Source organism: Manis javanica, chromosome 4 (genome assembly GCF_040802235.1).
Source record: "Manis javanica isolate MJ-LG chromosome 4, MJ_LKY, whole genome shotgun sequence".
Classification (NCBI taxonomy): Eukaryota; Metazoa; Chordata; class Mammalia; order Pholidota; family Manidae; genus Manis; species Manis javanica.
Genome location: NC_133159.1, coordinates 82,868,683 through 82,889,813, shown reverse-complemented (window position 1 = coordinate 82,889,813; position 21,131 = coordinate 82,868,683). Strand labels below are relative to the sequence as shown.

At 37.4% G+C, this 21,131-nt stretch overlaps 1 protein-coding gene across 4 annotated transcripts in view; it reads left to right on the top strand.

The window, feature by feature from the left end:
* DPYD (dihydropyrimidine dehydrogenase) overlaps positions 1-21,131 on the top strand; it is an 870,115-nt gene that overhangs the window by 737,905 nt on the left and 111,079 nt on the right. For all 4 annotated transcript variants that reach the window (XM_037024395.2, XM_037024389.2, XM_037024403.2 and 1 more), the window contains one exon: positions 3,027-3,206. In XM_037024395.2, coding sequence (XP_036880290.2) covers positions 3,027-3,206 — 180 coding nt within the window. The remainder of the gene's footprint in view (positions 1-3,026; positions 3,207-21,131) is intronic.

The following is a 21,131-nucleotide window of genomic DNA, read 5'->3' as shown; positions in this document are numbered from 1 at the left end:
AGACTTAATAAAAGTATACACATAAGCATATACTACAAAAAGATAGAGTCTCACAATGAACGAAGAGGATTAAGTATAGCATCAGTTGACTTTTACAGTTAAAAAAAAAGCCTGTGGTGGAAATTATAATGATGTTCTTTATAATTGTTCTGAAAAACAATCAACTCTAAAGAAGTTATAACAGGTCTAATTAATGCTCAGATTGTCCCTTGTAACAGATTTTTTAAAATGTAATATAAAAGGGGCTTATAGAAAAATACCCTTATCTGTATTTAGTGGATATTCAATTCTCTTTCTTACATTGCAGTGACACACAGCACTATAAAATAGGAAATGAAGGGTTTTTGCTTATTGTTCTTGCTCATATTATACAAGTAAGAAGATAAACAAAGCAGGAGAACACTGAGGATTTTCATCTAGTAGTACACATTTTTCAAAACCGGTGGTTATTCTTGGGTTCGAGATAACTTGATCATTTTTAGAAAAAAACAGATGTGTTTGGTTCATGGAATGGTTGAAGGAAAAGATAACTGTAGTTATATTAAAACAGTTTTTCTTCAGTCTATGCCTATATCTTACTCACATTATACTACATGGTCACAAATCATGCAATTGAATCCACTCTGTAACCGTGTGGCCTCAGCAAGTCATTTCACTTCTTGAAGACTCAGTTACCTTGTCTGTAAAATAGGGATAAAAATTAAACCTCCCTCCTACAGTTACTATGAGGACTAAATAAAAAAAACATTAAAATGTTTAAACAGAGCACCCAGTCCATAATAAGAGCTCAAATCATGTTAGATATTACATTATTTTATTCTTATTGTACCACCTGTTCAGCCAATTTTGATAGAAATTTAATACACCGAAGTTATTCTGTCTTATTCTGAAATGTCAAATGGCCACACACCCCTAAAACATAGCTATTTCCATCCTTATAAAATCAGATACAAAACCCTCCTACCTCTAACCCCTAGGTCTCCTCTTTCTCTTATAGGAACCAAACTTCTTGTATGAGCATCCTCTCTCCATGTCTTCAGTTCCTCAATCTTCATTCATTCTTCAACCCACCATAAAATGGCTTCTGTCCTGTTGCAGAGCTACTCCCCCACAAATGCACATGTTGGTCCGTATCCTTCTGATTACTAAACCCAATGATCACTTTTTAGCTCCATGTTCTCTGCCTTCATGTAGCCCTGACATCTTCCTTGATGCCATCTTGGATCTCTCCTGCTTAATGTAACTTCGTGATCTTCCTTAGACTTCCTTTACATGCTTGTGTACCCAGAATTCCACAGCTGGTCTTCTTCTGCATACACATCATGAAGTCACTACCACTTTTTGCTGAGAATTTGTAGGAATATATTTTTTCTACCCTTTCTCTCTATCTACTTCCCATCCCCTATTCTGAAATCCCTGTGTGTTTTCAATGAATTCTTTCAAGCAACGTTGTAAAAGCTAGGTATCAGGTAGTATGTTAGTCACAGGATTAAAATAAGTTTATTAGTTAAAGACCCTGAAGGCTTTAAGAGACCTTGAAATAAAGTATGACTTGTTTTCCTGCTTTTAAGTATTTCCTCATTTTTGCTCGTGTATGACATGATCTTTCTTTATTGGCTGCCATAGCCTTGCACCATGACACAGGCTAAGAATTTAACATGTGGGGAAACAGGATAGAAATTAGTTTTGCTTTGCTTAGTTTTGTTTGTATGGTTGCTTCTTGGGATAGATTTGGAGTGTAGATGAGGAAAGGTACTGAATTTTGTATTGTAAATTTTGAATTCTTAGTGATTGTGGGCCAACTGGGGGAAGTCCTACTAGCAGTTGAAAATGAGTGGAGTCTATATGTGGGGTCAAAATTGAAGAGCTATCTTTGGAAATTCTCAACCTATAAGTGTTTATCTATGTTCACTAAATTCAAACTCTAACTAAAATTCTGACACAGACTGTCAAGTATATTTTTATTGGAAGGATCCCAGTTTCTCAGATTCAACCTTCTTTAATTCTAGAATTTTTTAATCATGACTTTTTAACATATGGTCACTCAAATTGAAAAAAAACTCTTCTGGATTATCCGTCAATTCAACATAATGTTTGTTAAGCTCAAATGAAGTGGTGACCCTTGTGCTCATCACTGGGGATAATATGATGACCAAGACTAATGTGGGTTCTTCCCTCCTGAAGATTCAGTCTACTTGAGGAGTGAGCTGTCAGTCAATGTGTCGTAGTTATACTCAGAAACGTATGAATAAAAGAAAGCCTTACCTGGGCTCCTGGAGGCCTCCTTAAAGAAGTGATTGTTTATCATGAGACTGAGAAAGGGCAGTGCTGTACAGAATCAGGATTTCACTGTGATCCAAGACTACTGCACTGGCAGGGAAAGGCCTTCTAGGCAGCAAGATCTTATGAGGTCCCAAGACAAAAAAATAATGCAGCACATTTGAGGAAAGAAGGAAGACCTGGGTGGTTGGAACATGGTGACAAGAAAGCAGGACAGTAGTAGGTGAGGCTGAGGAGGTAGGCAGGGCTACATGCTGGCTGAAATAACTGGTGAGCTGACCCCAGCCTCAGCATGACCACCTCCAGACATGAAAACTACTTCTAGGCAGTACACCCCAGTGGAATGAAAGTAAGAGAGTTAAAATGTCCTTTCTTGTGTTGTGCTAAATGTAACTCCTTGGAGTCTCAACTGTCTGTATGTAATTTTCAATAGTGATACTGAGGTATACCTGACATACAGTAAACTTCACACATTTAAAGTGTACAACCTGATAAGTTTTGAAATACCTGTACACCTGTGACACTATCATGCATCAAGTTTATGACAGAATTCATCGTCCCTGAAAGCTTCCTTTGTGCCTCTTTGCAACCCTCCCTCCCCATCACTCCCACCCCAAGGCAAAGATTGATTGGCCTCTTTAGAACAATGCCTAGCACATAAAATAAACTTTGTTGAATAAATGAAAGGGGAGGCCATTTGGCAAATTAGCTCTTGGTTTGACAATTGGCTGCTCCTTCTTTTCCAGGTATGCAGTGCTGTACAGAATCAGGATTTCACTGTGATCCAAGACTACTGCACCGGCCTCAAAGCCCTGCTTTACCTGAGAAGCACTGAGGAATTTCAAGACTGGGATGGGCAGAGTCCAGCTACCGTGAGTCACCAGAAAGGGAAACCAAGTCCTCCTATTGCTGAACTCAAAGGAAAGGTATGTGCTGGCCTCTGCCAGGTAGTCCTTGAGGACTCTGCCTTGGTGGCTTTCTGGTCCGTGTCTGGTTTGCCTGCCTACCATCACACTAACAGAGGAACCCAATGCCTGCCGGGTGTGATTTCTACAGTAGAATCTTTCTGAAGGAAAGATTACAGTTATATGATACATCTGCAAGGTACATTTTTATAAAACCAATATAACACAAGGTCATATAAAAGAGAAAGATTGAAGTTTGTAGTGCAAAGTGCCTCCAAATTCTTGCTTACTGTGGTGATGACTGGCATTCTTCCAGTGGGAGGCTGCAGATTTCTTTATTCTTTAACAAGCTCTGGAAATTATAACATTACCTTTCTGTTTTCAAGACAATCAAATCACTGGAGCCCTGAATAATATGATGAAGTTTTAAAAATTAAAATCTAATCAGCATCTTTTGTAACCACTTCTGCTCTGTGGTTAAACCTGGGCTCAAAAGGTTGTGTCCCAACTTTCTCACTAACTGCTATTTTCAGAGAAATATACACTACATTTACATTTTGTATAATACAGTGATTTTAGCAGATCTTTTCTAAAACAACATTCAGCATTTCGCCTTTGTATTTCCTTTGTATTATTCTAAATAGACAACCATTGTCAGAAGACATTTCTTGAGTCCTGAATGAGGGGAAGAAAAAATTATAATTCTTAGTCTTTTCAGCTTGTCACTACATCAATAATTAACTTTAAAAAAAAGAGAGGCAAGTATAAAAAGATTCTTTAAGGAAGCATTTAATAATTCAAATGAATCTTAACTTGAAACAGGTCACATGAAAAAGAATGGAAAACAAAAACCCTGGGTGCTGTGCCTTGGATGACTGGGTTAGGGACTCAGAAAGAGAAAGAGAAACATCATAAAACTGACTAACATTTGGCTAATGTTAATGAAAAATATCACTGTTCCTTTCCTAACAGATAGCCACAAATAATGGCTTCTTGAAGAATAATGTGTGTGATTGCAAGTTCAGTTATGAAAAACAAAAAGGAAAAAGAAATAAAATCTTGCAGTGTGGATTCCAGGCAAATACCATGGCAAATGGCTCCATGAGTGGCAATCAAACAGAAAGGCTGGGCGACATTAATATTTATAATATTGTAATTAGCAAAACTGTGCCTAAGCAGCATTATTAATGTAACTAATCATATTATCACAAACTGACTCTGCAGTATTCAAAGAGTGTCCTTGCATTTATCAATGACCATCAGTGTCCTAACGTTTTTATGACTAAAAAAAATTAGTAAGCAACTTTACACTCATGCAATGTAAATATCTCAAGTAAATTGTTTCTGACATGATAGTTTGATAGTTTATGCCTTTCTATAAAAGCATTGTCTCAAATCTGAGCGGTCACCACCAGAGCTGAAATGTAAGTAATTACATTGCACGGAGCCGTTTTGTCTTGAAAGGACTTCCACATTCATTTCAAAATTTACTTGTTCAAAGATGGATAATCATGAAGACACTTGTGTCAGTGACATAAGTGGAAATTGATTTTCTGATAGTTTAAATCTAGATTCTGACTTTATTTTGATAAGCCCAACCTTTATCAGAATTGTATGTGTAATTTTCAGCATTATCATTTGTTTAAAAAAAGAAAGGATTTTGCCCATGTGATTATATTAGTGATTCATTTCTCAGTTGTAAGTTCAGGAACAGGCAGATGGTCTGATAATAGATCTATGCTCCAGGAGTCTCTGGTGTGGGCTGACATGATTAAAACAATAGGCGACTATCCCCTTCAGGTTAATATCTCTAATAGTGAGTCAAAGAGCTCTGGTTCAGAGGTACACGTGGCCTCCTAACCGTTCCTTCCTAGCGTTGCTGGAGTGTGTGTGTGTGTGTGTGTGTGTGTGTGTGTGTGTGTGTGTGTCTTTGAAAACAACTCATATGATACTCTCATTAGCTAAAGGAGAGGATGCTGTTCCTCACAGTGTTTTCGTGTTATAAGGAAAACAAGAGAAGATGTGGACTCATTTCTAAAACACCCACTAGAAATAGATGGCTCCGTTAGACATTGGAAAGTACAATTGTTAATCTACTTAATCTTTCACTCAGAGGTCAGGCTAAAATAAATTAGAGAAGAAATTTAGAAGAAACCAATTACAACACAGTGTTTGAAGATAGAGAGAAAATGAGACTTTAGCCATGGAAACAAAGATTTGGCCAAATTAATTATGTTATCTTTCAAGTAATTAGTATAGTTAATATACTCTCCCTATGCATGTCTCACTTATTAATTAAACTTCCCAAGCAAATGTTGCTTCAGGTGGTTTTGAAAAGGCAAGAAGTCAGGCATTTATAGTTTGCTCTGGTCTTATAGTGAGTTGTGTAAATCTGTACCTGCAAGTGTGGGAGCAAATCCCATAGGAAGGGCAGTCGCCAGCTTTACCACCTTGGAGAGGTATTAATCTTGAACTGCTAGTGCTTAAAAACCACGTGGCATGTCTGTGAAAAATGCAGATTCGTAGGCCCCACTCCCAGACATCCTGATCCAGTTGGCCAGAGGTGGATCCAGGAAGATTCATTTAAATGTTGCAATACTAATAGAAGGATCTAAGGAGCCACACTGCCACAAGGAATGAAAAAGACAGTAGCAATAGGATATAGTTAGGCATTGAGAAGTTAGCAGTAAGCATAACACAAGTTACTCTTGAAGGAGAAACCTGGCAATAAATGATTATGAGGTAGAAGAGAAATAAAATAGAAAGAGTCAAGAGATGAAATCCAGAGAAGCAGCACACAGGGTTCTGAATGGCCAGTAGCTGAAAAAACCTGATGAGGAAACAGGGACAAGGAATTAGTACAGCAGTTGGGTCAAAGACCTGTAAACAAAAAGAATTGTGAGGACGTTTTGTAATCAAAGTCAAGACATCCAGAGCTCAGGAAGATAGCTGGCAAGGAGGAAATTGGTGAGGATAAGGATACAGAAACCACTCACAGTCTCATTAGAAAGAGTCTCAGTAGCAAAACATTCAGTTATTTTATACTCAGTTAACTTAGTTTCCCCTCATCTCCAACAAGAACCAAGGCAACTCAATTAAAGTGAAGGGAGTGCTTGCTGCATATAGGGCAGTGGTTGCGAGCAGAGTTCAGAGTTCAGACTGTTAGCTTTACATCATGCTTCATTACTTACTAGATAGGCAACTTGGACAAATTAATTAATCCCTCTAAATCTGTTTCTAAAACTTTAAAATGAATACAGTGATACTACAAGTCCCTAATCCCTCTTTAACAACAAGAGTTGGAAGCAAAGTATATTTTTTTAGTGATATTAAAAAATAAAATATTAACATTTGGCATTTTTACATATGGCCAGTAAGAATTATGTTGAGATCATTTGCTTTAGAAACATAAGAGAAATTGGATGCTCCAATATTGGAACAGAAAATCGTGCGATCAGTAAGCATGGAAGGAAATAACCTCACTTTTTGTGCTTGGGATGAGAGCAGGATTCTAAGCAAGAGCCACTGAAAGGGAAAGAACACAGGCCAAAACTACTGACTGATCAGGGTCTGCATGCTTTTCACATTCTTTTCCCTACATCTGGAATCTCTTCCCACTTCACCAATGAAAAATTCTCAAGCATCTCCTTCTATGAGTTATTCTCTGACCACTACACCAAAATTAATTTCTCCTTCTTTTCTTCTGCCTTAGTTGTGACAGGTATCATACAGCATTTTAACATTCATGTGTCTGTTTCCTCTGCTAGACTGTAAGGTGTTCTAATTCCTTGGATACCCACTGATGTACAATAAGCTCTTAATAAATGTTTAAATAAGCAAATGAATGTCGTGAGAAAACAGCTAAGTGGTAGCATTAGAGATGAGGAGTCATTTGACTTACCAAGCCATTCCTCTTGCCATTACATCAGAAATGAAAAGAATGTAAAATGAAAAAATAATTTTGAATACAAAGTCTTTTTTGTGTATGAATCTCAGTTAGTACAATGAAATGGGAAGAAGCCAGAGTGGTAAGAGTGAAGTAGGCAGGTGACCAACCTTTCTTCCTTCTTGGGTTGGCAAAATGTACTTCGAGCATAAGCTTCCTGAGGGCCTAGCTCTCACGCTTCTGTGCCAGTGCCTGATGGGACATTGACCGTGCAGGAGCAGTGGCATGGTAGCTAGAACTGCAGAATGAGTATGTTGACCAGTCACTCATTTATGTTAAGATCTATACCAGCAGTCACTTCCTCTGTGAAGTTGTTTGTGCCCGTCCTCCTCCCCCTTTCCAGAAAAACTAAGTCCCTCCTTTCACTGCTCTCCTACAGCCCTTCGCTCCTGTAACTAGTGCAGATGTTACATTATCTTCTAGTTACATGTCTTCTTGTCCACCACCGAGCTCATTATGAGCATCTTGAAAACAGAGATCGTGTCTTCTTTATACTTGCATTTTCAAGCATCCAGCAAAATGCTATGTGTTTATAGAATTAAGCTTCACAAACTGTCTGTGGTGTCCTTATTTAGAAGGAGAAAAAGCCAATTTATAATTAAAATTCCAACCAGGCCCTTTCAAGAATAGCAGTCATTTTAGAAGAAAACTATGTATGTGTCAAATTACTTTTCAGTAGGTATTAAAAGTTGATGATACATATCAATGATATTAATCAGTAAACATAGTCTGTGCTCATTAAAAAGCCTTCATTACTATATATATATTTTTAATTGTCATGGTGTTTGTCTAGCAGTTTCTAAAATAAGGCTTTATTGTGGCAACAGAAACCAAAATTGGGGCATTCATAGGACCAGATGTGTCATTCTCATGCTGTTTTAAAGCTAAAAGTAATATGATTTTATAAAACTACTCCTATCTGGTTTTAGTATTTTATATGTTGACATCTAGTTATCTATTTGTTTCTGGCATGTCCAACACAGAAAACAAAGACGTGTCCGAGGAATTTATCATGTCACTAGTATGACCCTTACAAAAGGCCTAATAATAACCGTCTCAGAAGAGTGGAGCAATGTTTTATGTGTTCATTGCTATTTATTTCCCCATGCTTTTTATTTTTCCAAATTGAGCTATAATTTACATAAAGCAAGAACGCACATGTCTTACTTGAACCATGTGATAAATTGTGACAAATGCATACAGTCATGAAATCCTCACTCCTGTGAAGATAGAGAACATTGCCGACACTTCAGAACAGTCCCTTCTGCATTTTCCCTGTCATTATCTCTTCCAGCTCCCCACCACCGGAAGCAAACAATCTAGTTTTTATCCCTACAGATTAGTTTGTTCATATTCTTTAGCATCGTGTAATTAGAATTCCACAGAATGTATTTTTTTTGTGTGTAGTAACTTTTACTCAACACAGTGTAGTATCTATACTGGTGTAGATATTAAGAAACTAATTTTTTTGTATGGTAAATAATATTCTATTGTATAAACATACCACAGTTTGATTATGATCATTCATTCCAAATGACAGCTGAGCTATTTTCACTTTTCCAATGTTAAAAATACATCTGAAATAAAGTATTGAGGCATAACTGCTTTTGTGAGCACCTATTTTCACTCTCTTGGGTAATATCTAGGAGCGGGTCATAAGGTAATGTTTAAGCTTTGTAAGAAACTAACAAATAGATTTCCAGGTGGTTGTACCATTTTACACTACTACTCTCTGTGGGTGGATGTTTGGGTTCCACATTCCAGCCATCATTGGGTATTCTCAGTCTTTTTAAATTTTTAACTATTCTATTGCATGCACATTGGTATCTTGTGATTTAAATTTTTATTTCCTTGAAAACTAAGTTAAACCCTTCTTCATGTCTTTATGAGCCATCCATATATCTTCTTCTGTACAATGTCTATTCACATATTTTGACCATTTAAAAATTTATTGAATGTTGGTTCTTTTTATATTCTGGGTATAAGTCCTTAGAGGCAGAAAAAACATTTGACCAAATCCAGCATCCACTCATGATAAAAACCCTAAGCAATCTAGTACCTTCCTCAATCTGATAAAGGGCATGTACAAAACTTCTACAGCTCACATCGTATTTAACAGTGAAAAAATAAACTGTTTAAGATCAAGAACCGAGAATGAACATCCACTCTCATCACTTCTATCCAATATTGTTCTGGTGGTCTTAACTAGTGCAAAAATGATATAAAAAGAAATAAATGCATCCAGATTGGAAACAAAGAACTAAAGCTGTCTTTATTTGCAGATGGCAATATCGTATACAAAGAAAATGCTAAAGAAACCTACAAAAACACTAGTCGAGTGAGCTTATCAAAGTTTCACAATGCAAACACAATATACAAAAGTTAGCTGTATTTCAATATGAGCAATAGGAACAATTAATCAGAAAATTAAAATTTAGAGAGCCATTTACAGTAACATTTAAAAACAGTAAAAGACTTTGGAACTAATTAAAATTTATGCAGTGCCCACACACTGAAAATTACAAAGGATTGATGAAAAAAATTAATGAAGAGAAATCAATGGAGAGAAATGTTAAGGTGTCATTTCTCTCCAGATTGTTCTATAGAAATGCCATGATCATAATCAAACTCCTAACACACATTTTTTGTAGTAGTTGATAACCTGATTCTAAAATTTACTCTTGAATTCAAAGGAGCTAGAATAGCTGAAACAATCTTGAAAAAAGAGCGAAGTTAGAGGATTTGAACTATCTGTTTTCACGATTTTCTATAAATCTACAGTAATCAAGCAAGTGTGTTTCAGTGTCAGGATAGACAAGTAGATCAATGGAACAGATAGAAAGTCCAGAAATAGACCCAGACATATATACTCAATTGATTTTTTACAAAAGTACCAAACCAAAGGAGAAAGGAAAATCCTTTCCATAAATAGTGCTGCAATTAATGGTTTATTTATTTATTTATTTATTTAAAAAATGAACCTCATACTTTCCTCACACAGGACACAAAAGTAATTTTAAATACAGCATTGATATAAAAGTGAAAGGCAAAATTATAAAATTTTTTAAAGGGAACATAAGTAAATATCTTCATGACCATAAGATAAAGAAAAATTGTTTAAGGTACGAAAAGCACTAACCATACTTGTTAAGTTACATATACGTGACAAAATTTACTTCTGCTCATGAAAAGACACAAGTTAAGGAAATGAAAGTTGAAGTCACAGAATGGAGAAAATATCCATACTACTCATCTCACAAAGAACTTGTGACCAGAATAAATGTATATAATACTTTATAAATGCAACCTGGAATAATTTAGTATTATCAGCAAGTATATGGACTTTTACAATGAAATATCCACAGTGAGAGACCTGCCTGTAAGCTCTTGCTGCTAACTCCCATTTATGATCACTTGCCTTTTTCTTTTTTTTCTTTTGCTCAAAGTAGACATTCAACACATGGCAGTTATAATTAATTCAAACATAGATAGGTGATAGATGAAAGATGATAGATTAGATAGATAGATGATAGATGGATAGATGTAGATGTAGATATAGATACATTGTGTAATTTAGATATGTGATCTATCCATATCCAAAATATTTAGATAATATTAGGGTAAAGAAAACATTGGAACAATACTTTATGAGTTAATTTCTTCTATCTTTTGTGTAAATTCTCCAGCTGATACTTACACCTTATATACTTCCTCTTGGCCTTCAATTGGCAACATGATCTTACTAGCTTAATTTTGTTTGATCTGATCAAAAGCTAGCATCTTTGTGCTGTGAAGCACTGTCTTTCACACACACAAAAAAAAAAAATTGTCTAAACAATTCAGAAGTGTTTGCTTTCCAGATAACAATGGAGACAAACTTGTTAATTTTTGTCTGGGCAGTAAACTGGCATGAGTGGTCTGGCATTTGGTCCCGAGGTAAGTAGAATGGCAGGACCTACTGCTGTTGCCAAATCAGAGGAACAATATCAGGATTTAATATGAATCATTAGAGGAGGGGCTGGTGAGAGTCTCTCATATTGTAGAAAAGGCGCTTTTGAAATACTCGTAACCAGAAGCATTTGTGCCCCTCTAAGCCTTCCCAGCATGGTTTGCTTCTGTCCCATCTTTGGTGACTGGGTTCAGTTCATGGGGCTTGGCAGTGGTTGGCAGTGGTTGCTGGGAGCACTACGTACAGGAGGATTTGGCTTGAGGCCAAGCCCAGTAGAGACATGTAATTGACTGGCAATGCCTGCATGGACATGGATACAGGACAAGATGCTGCAGATCATGGCTTTCCACTTTCCTGAGTGAGGAGCACCCACAGCCTGCCTGGTCTAGGAAAATGGGCAGCAGTAGGCTTTTGAATTTGTAACCACTGTAGCTGCCTCATGGCAGTCCACTCATGCACACTTGAACAAAATATAAACCAGAAAACATTTTTATTGTTTTGCTAGCATCCCATCATGCTTTCCCTTCACCCATCATACTTTTAACAGTTATGATTTCCTATTTCTCCTCACTCATTAAATTGATAGGTAATTGCCAAGCACAAATGTAATTATTTCTTTTGTCACTTTCATGAAAGTGGTTAAGTGCAATTCCACATACTTCATCAAATAAACTTAATTAAGATGTACCTTATTAATATTAATTATATACTTAGAACTTGTACAAAAGTGCTTTTCATCTTCGACACAACTTACCCACATTAATTCTGATGTTACTTTTAAGCCAGGGGGGAAAAAATAAGATTTTTATTGTTCTGGGTGGGAATTGAGGATTTATAAAGAAATCATTACTATAAGCATATAAGATAAAATTTGAATTCAAATACTGTCCTTGAAGTCATTCCCTATCCTTTCTCCTAAGAACTCTACATAATCAACAGGCATTTATTGCAAACCAGTTAGCTTTATTCCTAATCTTGATTTTAAGGAGTAAATCAAAATCTCTCTCTGTATTCTGAGCTATACCCCTGAGATTCTCCACAAGACAAAATGTGTGTTTGTTATATTTCTGTTTAAGCTCATCTACCCACTTGAATAAGAGCAGTACTTGATAAAAGGTACAGTTTTCTGGTAATTAAAGGAGTAAAAGGAGTCATTTTGATAATGTACAGAGTCAACAGAAATTCTAATTATATTCAGCGCTTTGCCAATTTGTTGTAATCTAAGATTTGAGAAAAAGGAAAAATATCTACTATTTAAAATTAAGAAGGGGGATGTGAATTACAAAAAAAAAAAAAAACCAAAAAATATACTTAGGTTTTCTTTTTGGCTTTCAAATCTTATGAATGGGCACTGCTACTGAACAGCTTTACCAAAACCCTAAATGCTTAGGAAGGATAGGCCAAAATATCTTCATTTGCATTGGATAATTGGTGACCTCACAGTTAGCCAAATCAATTTAAATATTCAGATGAGAGATCCATCCCCTTTACTCCTCTTAGAAACCCAATTACTCCATTTGGTTGCCTATATTGGTGTAGCTAATCACCTCATTTCTAAATATCCCCTTTATTTTTTGCCATATAGACATTTGAAAGCAAAGTTAGTGTCTCAACTCTGTACCCCATAATAGTCTGTGCTTCGGTCACAGGTGGCTCCCAGCAATGTGTCTGACATGTGGCCACAACCTGTGCAGAGAGTATGACTAATGCTCCACAGAGAAGCCTTTGATGTGAAGCTGCAGGCGCTGTTTGAGAAGCTGTCTCATAGGCCAAAGTGCCCTGAAGCCCTCTCTCCCAGTTCCGCACACCATGCTGGTTAGTCTGCTATAGATTTTTCCTAGCACACCATGTCAAGACTGTGCCTTTTGAAGGTTTGTTGCCGTATATCTTTAAGGCATTTTGCTTGTCTTTCCTGCTTATCAAGTTTATCCCATTTCACTTCAAACTATAGAACCCTTCTCTAGATGACTGCTGGCAGTTATTTTCTGCAGGTGCCCATCTAACTTAGCTGTAGAATATCACCTATCATTTCTGGGAGATCAAGCTGGTTATCTTTCAGAACCTTAATGTTATCAAGTCTTTCTTTCCATTTAATGTAGATCCCAAAGTAAAATTAAGGAATGTTAACATATGGCATTTGGGGTAATCCACATCTCCTAGGAAAAGAAAATTATTTCAATGCGACAATCTGCCATTTTCACTGAGATTATAGAACAAGCCTGCAAGATAAACCTACTCTGTCTGTGCCTTTTATGTTTGTGGTAGACATTGGTTGTGTTCACTAATCTCTCCTGGTTCTACAGAAGTAAACCTCCTTGCCTCTTGGATGTTCCATATGACTGGGTGACTTGTTTTAGTCTATGAAATGTGAGTGAAGTATGGTGTGTGATTCTGGGCAGAAACATTTAGGAGCTGGCACTCAGTTCTCCATATTCCCTTCCTTTGCCACTGTGAACACTGAAGTCTCATGTTGAGAAAGTAACATAAACTGAATGGCCTAGATTGCTCAGACACCACATATAGGATATGGAGAGACATAACAGAATCTTTTGTGAGAGATCACATTTTATTGTATTAAGTCACTGAGATTTTGGAGTTGATAATTGCCACAGTACAATCAGACAGTGAGGATTAATACAGAATTCCAAATAACTTATAGCTGTTGCCAGAGAGACTGGTGGCTCTGTGGCCTTTTCAAAAGTTGTAGAACAGAAGAGCTCATCTTCAGTGACCTTCACTTTCCTTTCTGCACCTCTTTCCACATGCTAGCATCTAGTTCCGTGATACAGTTTCCCATTACATCACTTCAACCCCCATGTCCAATCTCTTGCCGATGTGCCTGAAGATACCAGATTGGCTTTCTTTCTAAACCATTCAGCAAAAATGTTTATTCCTGCATTTTCCCTGGTTTTAAAGAAGTTATTGTGAAGATATCCAACAGTGGGCTTACTGGGAAAATGGAGCAGAGTAAATACCTTACACATAGCTAGCTTCTTTCTTGTTAGTAGTAGGGCATTGGGCCCCTTAGGTACTTGGTCTTAGGTACCATTTCCTCATCCCAGAACTTGAGATAACAATATATATCTCATAGGACTGTTGAGAAAAATAAGGAACAGGGTCTTAATTTCTTCTTCCTTTCAAGTCAGTTTCTAGAAAACATGATCTATATTCATTGTCCCTTGTTCTTTACTTACTTTTCTATCTTCAACCCATCAAAATTAGATTTCTACACATCCTCAACCCTTAAATCACTAGAACTGCTCTTTCTGAAGTCATCAGTGGTTACCAAATCCATTAATTTCCCAATCTTTACTTTACTAGATCTTGTTACATTCAACAATTGATGGCTCCTTCACGTTTGGAATTTCTTCTTTAATTTTTGAACACTTTTCTCCTGGTTTCTCCTTCACTCCTTATCAAGCAAAGAATTGTTAGCACCTAGTATATGCCAAGCATTACTGAGGCAAATATTAGTAACAATATAACTTGTCTGCCCTTAAAAGGGTGGCAGACAAGTATGGAAATTAGTCAATTAAAGAGTTATTTGTAATATAGTGTATTTATTACAGTGATACAGAGATATGCCCTCGTTATCAGGGGTGGTGGGGAGTTTGAGAATGTTTTCCAGAGTAATCTGGAACTTAAGGTCTAGAACATGCAGGAAGAATCCCCAAGCTAAGACAGCAGGCCTGGCAAACGCCTGGGGTAAACAGCGTTTCTGCGTGTGAAGAGAACCTTCCTGCCTTAATCTTTTAGGGCTCCTCTCCTTTTGTTGGGCCCTTAAGTCCTAGTGTTTCCCTGTCTGTGGCTGTCATATTGCTGTATGGGTTCATCAGAGCTATAAGCCAATTTTACTCTTCTCATTATCTTCCAGATCTATACTCTCACCCCAGACCTCTTTCTGGACCCTACATATGCATCTACTCAGCTTTCTAGTGGACTTTGCCCCCTAGTAGCCCTGTTCAATGCTCTTTCTGCAACCTAGGAATAAAACAACAGTAGTGATTATCCCTGACAATTATATAAGCACTTTATAATTTACAAAGCACTTTGGCATACATTATCTCACCAGCTGCTTCCTTAATGTAATAGCAGCAGTGGGCAAAAAAACGTGTCACTGCCAACAGCGCTTTTCTGACCTTGGTCTCCCAACCCCACCTACTAAAAACATGAGAGCAGCTGGATGGGAGCTGATTAGAGGCTGGAAGCTGACCGTGTTTGTGGACCAGGGGAGTATGACAGCAGTAGTTGCCACCTCCACCATCTCCATCTCCCTAGGGGCAAAAGAGCAACCCAGAGGTTTCAGGACAAAGTGTGGGAGGCTGCCCAGAACAGCAAGCCTTCTCCTGAGCTGCCTAGCACAGGCTGAGGGTGGCAGGCATCAGCTTGTGGGAGGTTCAGCACTTCTCTCTCCCCTACTTTCCCAATTTCTCATTTCTTACATGCATTAACTATCATTTTTTAAGTTTCAGTGGGTTAATTAAATTATTTTAGTGTTGATGCTAAGAAAGCTGAAATATTTTCAACTGAGATTGACGCTACTCAAGACATAGGCTTCACTGATGTTTGTTCAGTAACACTCCAATATGTCACAGGATTGCTGAGAGAACATCTGAGAGCTATAATGAGCTAAAAGTCAAGTACAGGGGAAAATGTGTTCCAGACTGCTGCAGATGTTCTCAAATCAAATCATATTTCTGTGAAATGCCATACAGAATATTCAGCAGTTGAAGGATGCAACTTGAAAGGGCAGTTCAGTTGATTTGCACTGTGTTTAAAAATGTATTTAGCCTAAATTATATGAACTGTGGTGTTTTTTCCACTTTGAATCAATTAATAAGTGGTGGACTCAATTCTAATGAGCTTCAAGGATAATTTCTGTCTGCTAACAGGAATATATTAACTGGTTCAATAGGAGTCAAGGCTCAGAGAAGGTGATGGTTGAATAAGGGAAACAAGATAGAATTAAAGGATGGACATTTCTTTCCCTAATTCCTTGATTTTATTCCTCCTTTATCACTTTAGCACCAAAATCAAGCCAACCTCTGTTTAATTAGTTCACTAAAATTCTGATAAATCTATCTGTGATGCTGTGTTAATTAATGGTGGTTCATTCTGCCCCTCCTGGGAAACTCAAAGAAAGCTTAGCAGGAGTAGGTCAAGGAATTGGTAGATGCATCTTTTGTCATTACCAATTTATATTCCATCACACAGGTAGCCTTGTACATCACCATAGTGTAGATCACCTGGCCTATGATTAGGAATGATACTCTCCTAAGTGAAGGATTTCATGAGGTAAGAACTGACAAACCTGGGTAAGAAAAACCAGAGAAAAATGCTTAAGGAGTATTAGAAAGTGAAGCAAAACACCACAGTGAGATACCACTTCACACCTACTATAATGGCTAAAATTAAAAAGATTGACTATATCAAGTGTTGTCAAGAATGTGGAACAACTAGAACTCTTGTACTTTGCCAGTGGGAGTATAAAATGTTACAACCACTTTGAAAAACTCTTCAGAACTTTTTTATAAGACCCAATAATTCCACTCCTGGGTACTTATCTGAGTGAATTAAAAATACATCTCCATATAGTTTGAGATAGATGAATTTCAAAAACATCATGTTAAAGGAAAGAAGCCAGGCAAAAAAGTGTCCTTATCAAATAATTCTGTGTATGTGGAGTCTAGGTATGGAAAAAACAAATCTATGTAATTAGAAATCACAACAGTGATAAGTAGAGATTGGAAGAAGGCACAGGGAAGTTTTGGAGTGATAAAAATGTCCTATACCTCGATTAGGGTGATAGCTGCATGAATATATTTATTTTTCCAAACTCCTCCAACTGTACTACAATCTATGCATTTTATTGTGCATTGTATTGTGTGTTGTGTGTAAACATAAATTAATTATTATTATTATTTTTTAATGAACAACTAACTCTGAAAGAAACCAGAAAATAAGCATTCAGTAATAGTTTCAGGGCTAAAAGTAGACATATAAGAAATACTGAAGACTTTTTTTTTTATGCCCAAATTATGTTTGATCAGGTAGCCTTTGAGAACTAAACACTTTATAAATTTCACCACTGGAGAAAAATAATGGGTACCTAGATAAAAATCTTGGCTAGAAACCAGCTTAAAGAAAATGGATGGCTGGGGGCATAAACAAATGTGTTTCCCTCTGCTGACCTGCTGGCAGCTGGGTGTGGAATTGAAGTGCTTTACGCCTTCACATCAGGGCAGCTGGCTAGGGCTCAGAAATCAAGAAGGGGAACATCTGGCTCCTTGAAGAGTAGCACAGGTAAGTGATGTGGCATCGCAATGCAAATGAGGAAGCTGCTCCTTAAAGATGGAAAAATTTGATTAGGTCCTTTGGTACACCTTCAGCTTGCTTTGCTTGGTAGGATCCGCCAGTGCCTGCAGCCTCTCTTAAGAAAAGCTGGCCTTGCCTGAGGCCACAGCTCCCAGAGCAGAACCTTAAATTGATAGCTGATAGGGTTACATGCAGGGCTGGGCTCTTTTGCCCTGATGTCCTACCCACCCTTACACAAACAAGCCCAGTGGGACATTTGTCTGAAAATCATGAGCCAGATACATTTTTAATGCTTTGATATATTCATGGAAATTTTGTCTTATAATTGCTCTATTACTAATAGATAATAAAATTATCATTTATATAAATAAAGACAAAACTCTTTAGATTGAATTTCCATTCACTCAAGTACAGTTTGTGCATTTTGTGGGCTGTTACTATTGCAAAGCTGTGAAGAGTCCAAAACTTATTTTAATTCTGGTGCTTTTCCTTCAAGTTTCTGCTTTTCTACGTCTTATTGTCTAAGACCCATCTCCCCCCAAATTGTGGCTGGAAGTAAATATCACATATGTTTTCTGAGCTCAAACAGTTTTTGTGGTATATTTGATTTTTGGCACTAATTAAAATGTATTTGGCATATATCTGCCTAATGCAGAAACTATAATTTCAGTTTAGATTTTAATCATTTCAGTATATATCCACTCATTCAACTCTGTTACATACTAGACATGTGGTAGGTAATTGAGATTGAGTGATGAACAAGATAAACCCTTTATTATCGAAGAATGGTCAGTTGCCAAAAATAAGATAATGGCAATAACTCTTTAAATGCTTTACATAATGATATGTGTACATACATACATGCATTTACATATACATATATTTGTGAGTGTATATATTTATTTATATATATATATATCCTAATTTTACAAAGGTGGAAACTACGGTTTAAAGAGCTTTAGCTATTATAGTGGAAGCAGGGTGTTGTGCCAATGGGTTTCAGCCCCAGGCAAGTTCACTATGGATTCAATATGACCAAAGGAATTACAGTAAAATGTTCTTGGGGTGGAAGGGATATACCCAACTTTATTTCCACAGTGGGAGGTCAATCACAAAAATCCCATTCACTCAGAGCAAGTCTGCAGGGAGCAAGCCAGTCTCTGGGCCTCTCTATCCACACAGCTGTCCTCTGGACCTGTCCTTGGCACTGCCACCACTCCAGCCTCTGCGCTGCTCTCCTTCAGCCTTGCAGCCATGCCACCGTGTCACCCAGAGCACTGGGCAGAGCTCTTTATATAGTCAATAACAACGTATTGCCCACACATATTTAGTGAGCTAGCCAACCAGGGCCAGGTGAGAATCCTGGCCACAGGAACCTTCATTTTATCCACACAGAGTACAAACCCAATTCCATTTATTGCAGAATTGTGCCCTTAGCTACTTAACCACATCTCTCTGCAGAAGCGCTGTTATGATATTGGAGCTATAGAAATGGAGAGGAACAGTGTCCATCTCAAGCTGGGTTATCAGGAGCAACTGGGAAGGGACAGAAGAAGGACAAGGGATGAGAACAGTATAAGCTTTATGTAAATGTCCTCATTAATTCCAACCTATTGGCAATGGCTGTAGCCAAGTGATCACTTGTGAAAGTTGCTAGATTTCTGTAGTGGTGAAAGAGTTATAAATCTGTTCGATAATTAATTCCATCCCCTGATAGGGCACAGGCTTCATTCTTAGTTTGTGCTTTTGGGTGCTGTTGTCTTTTAGCATAAATCTCATCAAATCTTTGTGAGTTTTGCTTTTACATTTCCTTCATCTGTGACGAGAAGATTCTATTAGCAACCTTGGCACCTTCCATTAAAGTCTACAACTTCCAACTGCCAGGAAAGGATAATGAAGTGATAAATTTAATTTGCTAACAAAATATGTAAGGCAGAGATATCTAAGTGAATTTATAGTGTTAGCTAAGTCTTTCCTCTTAGCATTAACAAAAGTTTTATGGCAGGTTATCAAAATCAGTGTGACAAAAACAAATTTATATGAATTTTCACACAGAAATCAGATCTATAATCCTGTTTCAAAGCATACCTTTCTCTCTCAGCATTTCCAGGGTCATCAGAACTTAATGCAATGAGTTTTAAGTATTTTATTACCTGAAGGATGTAAAAAAAAACTGTTAACCAGGCTAAGAGACACTTTTTCTCATTAATATATGTACTATGGGGCTTATAAAATATGAATCACCTTCTCCTACCATGACTCAAGGCTGTAATGGCTGCAAAGAAAGACAACATCATCTCCCTATGACTGTGACAACAGGGATGCTTTAAATTGTTTGGGACACAGAATCTACTTTCACCTAATTTCTTAACTCTGTATCATGTTGAACTTCCCACCTCTCTTCCAGTGACCTGTGGCAGACTGTACTGGGAATAACATGATGCCTGCTTATCTGTATTCAGTGGACTCAAGATAAATCATTGCTTTTGCAGGCATATCATCTCCTTTCCTCAGGCCCCTCACCACTGGCATTAAGAGTCTTACCCACATTACTATCCTGCCAGGTGGGCTGCTCCTCATCATGGACTCTCAGTGCACTGGCAAAGTTCATAGACTCATCTCTTCCTCCTTCTGTAGTCCCTTTATTTTGGATTATTTGACTTTTAGCTCCTGTGCAACAAATCCAGTTTGGGTTATGAATTCATGTGCTTATTTATTTCTATGCACCAATTGCTTTAATGAGCCCAGTCCTTCTGGACTTTTTCTTTGGTAAGCAGCCTCTATGGGCTTCTATGGTTCAGGATACTAGACAATGACTGGTTTATACTTAATGGCAAGCAAAGCCCTTGATACATCTGCCAAGGACATTAGTGCACCTTCAGTATTGCTCCAGATGAAGCTCCCATTCACATAGTCCTTATAAAAGTGTGGTGCTTTATGCAGGTCTGCAGAGAACTAGAAGGAGATCAGTAAGTGGAGTCTGATGAAGTACTCTAGATCTGTATGTGGGTATTATCCCCTACCTTGCAATGCTTGTGTATTTCCTGTATTTCTCTCTGGAAGTCCCTAGAACATAGCAGTCCACACATTCTTGGGTCAAATAAAAATACCCTGAAAAGCGATTCAAATTTTAATCCACTTCTTAGTTTTTATTGAGTGTCACAAGGTGTAAAATGCCAGAGCTCGGGTGGGGTGAGGTGAGGCAGTGGCAGGGGTCCAGGGTGGAGTGGAGAGCTCTACATTTGTCTTGGAGATCTCAGCATAGTGAGCGTACAAAGCCAAATGTCAAGCCAAGGCAGAGCATAACTGTGCAAACAGCGTGAGTTATACCAGCACTATTTTTGAAGTTTTCGTCTGTGGTGCCAAATACATACAGAAAAAGCAGGTTTAAACAGTATAACCCAAGTCAGTAGTGATTAATTGCTACAAACCAAGAAATAGCGTCTATCAAAAGAGGAAAATAGGGCAGTATTTCAAAACTTAACCCAATTCATCGAATATATATATATGTATATATAAGATCATTACCATAGGCATCTGTAAATATATCTTTATACTAAGGGCATTTCCCCCCAAATCTTTTGCCTTGGAAAGAAATGGATTCTTCATCTGAGACATAATGTAAGGAGGATGCCAATATGTAGACATTTTGAGTTGGAAAGAAAAATAAATTATGGATGATACTGATCTCATTGGTAAATACTGACTTTTTAGAGCTACCAACTGAAAATTGCAG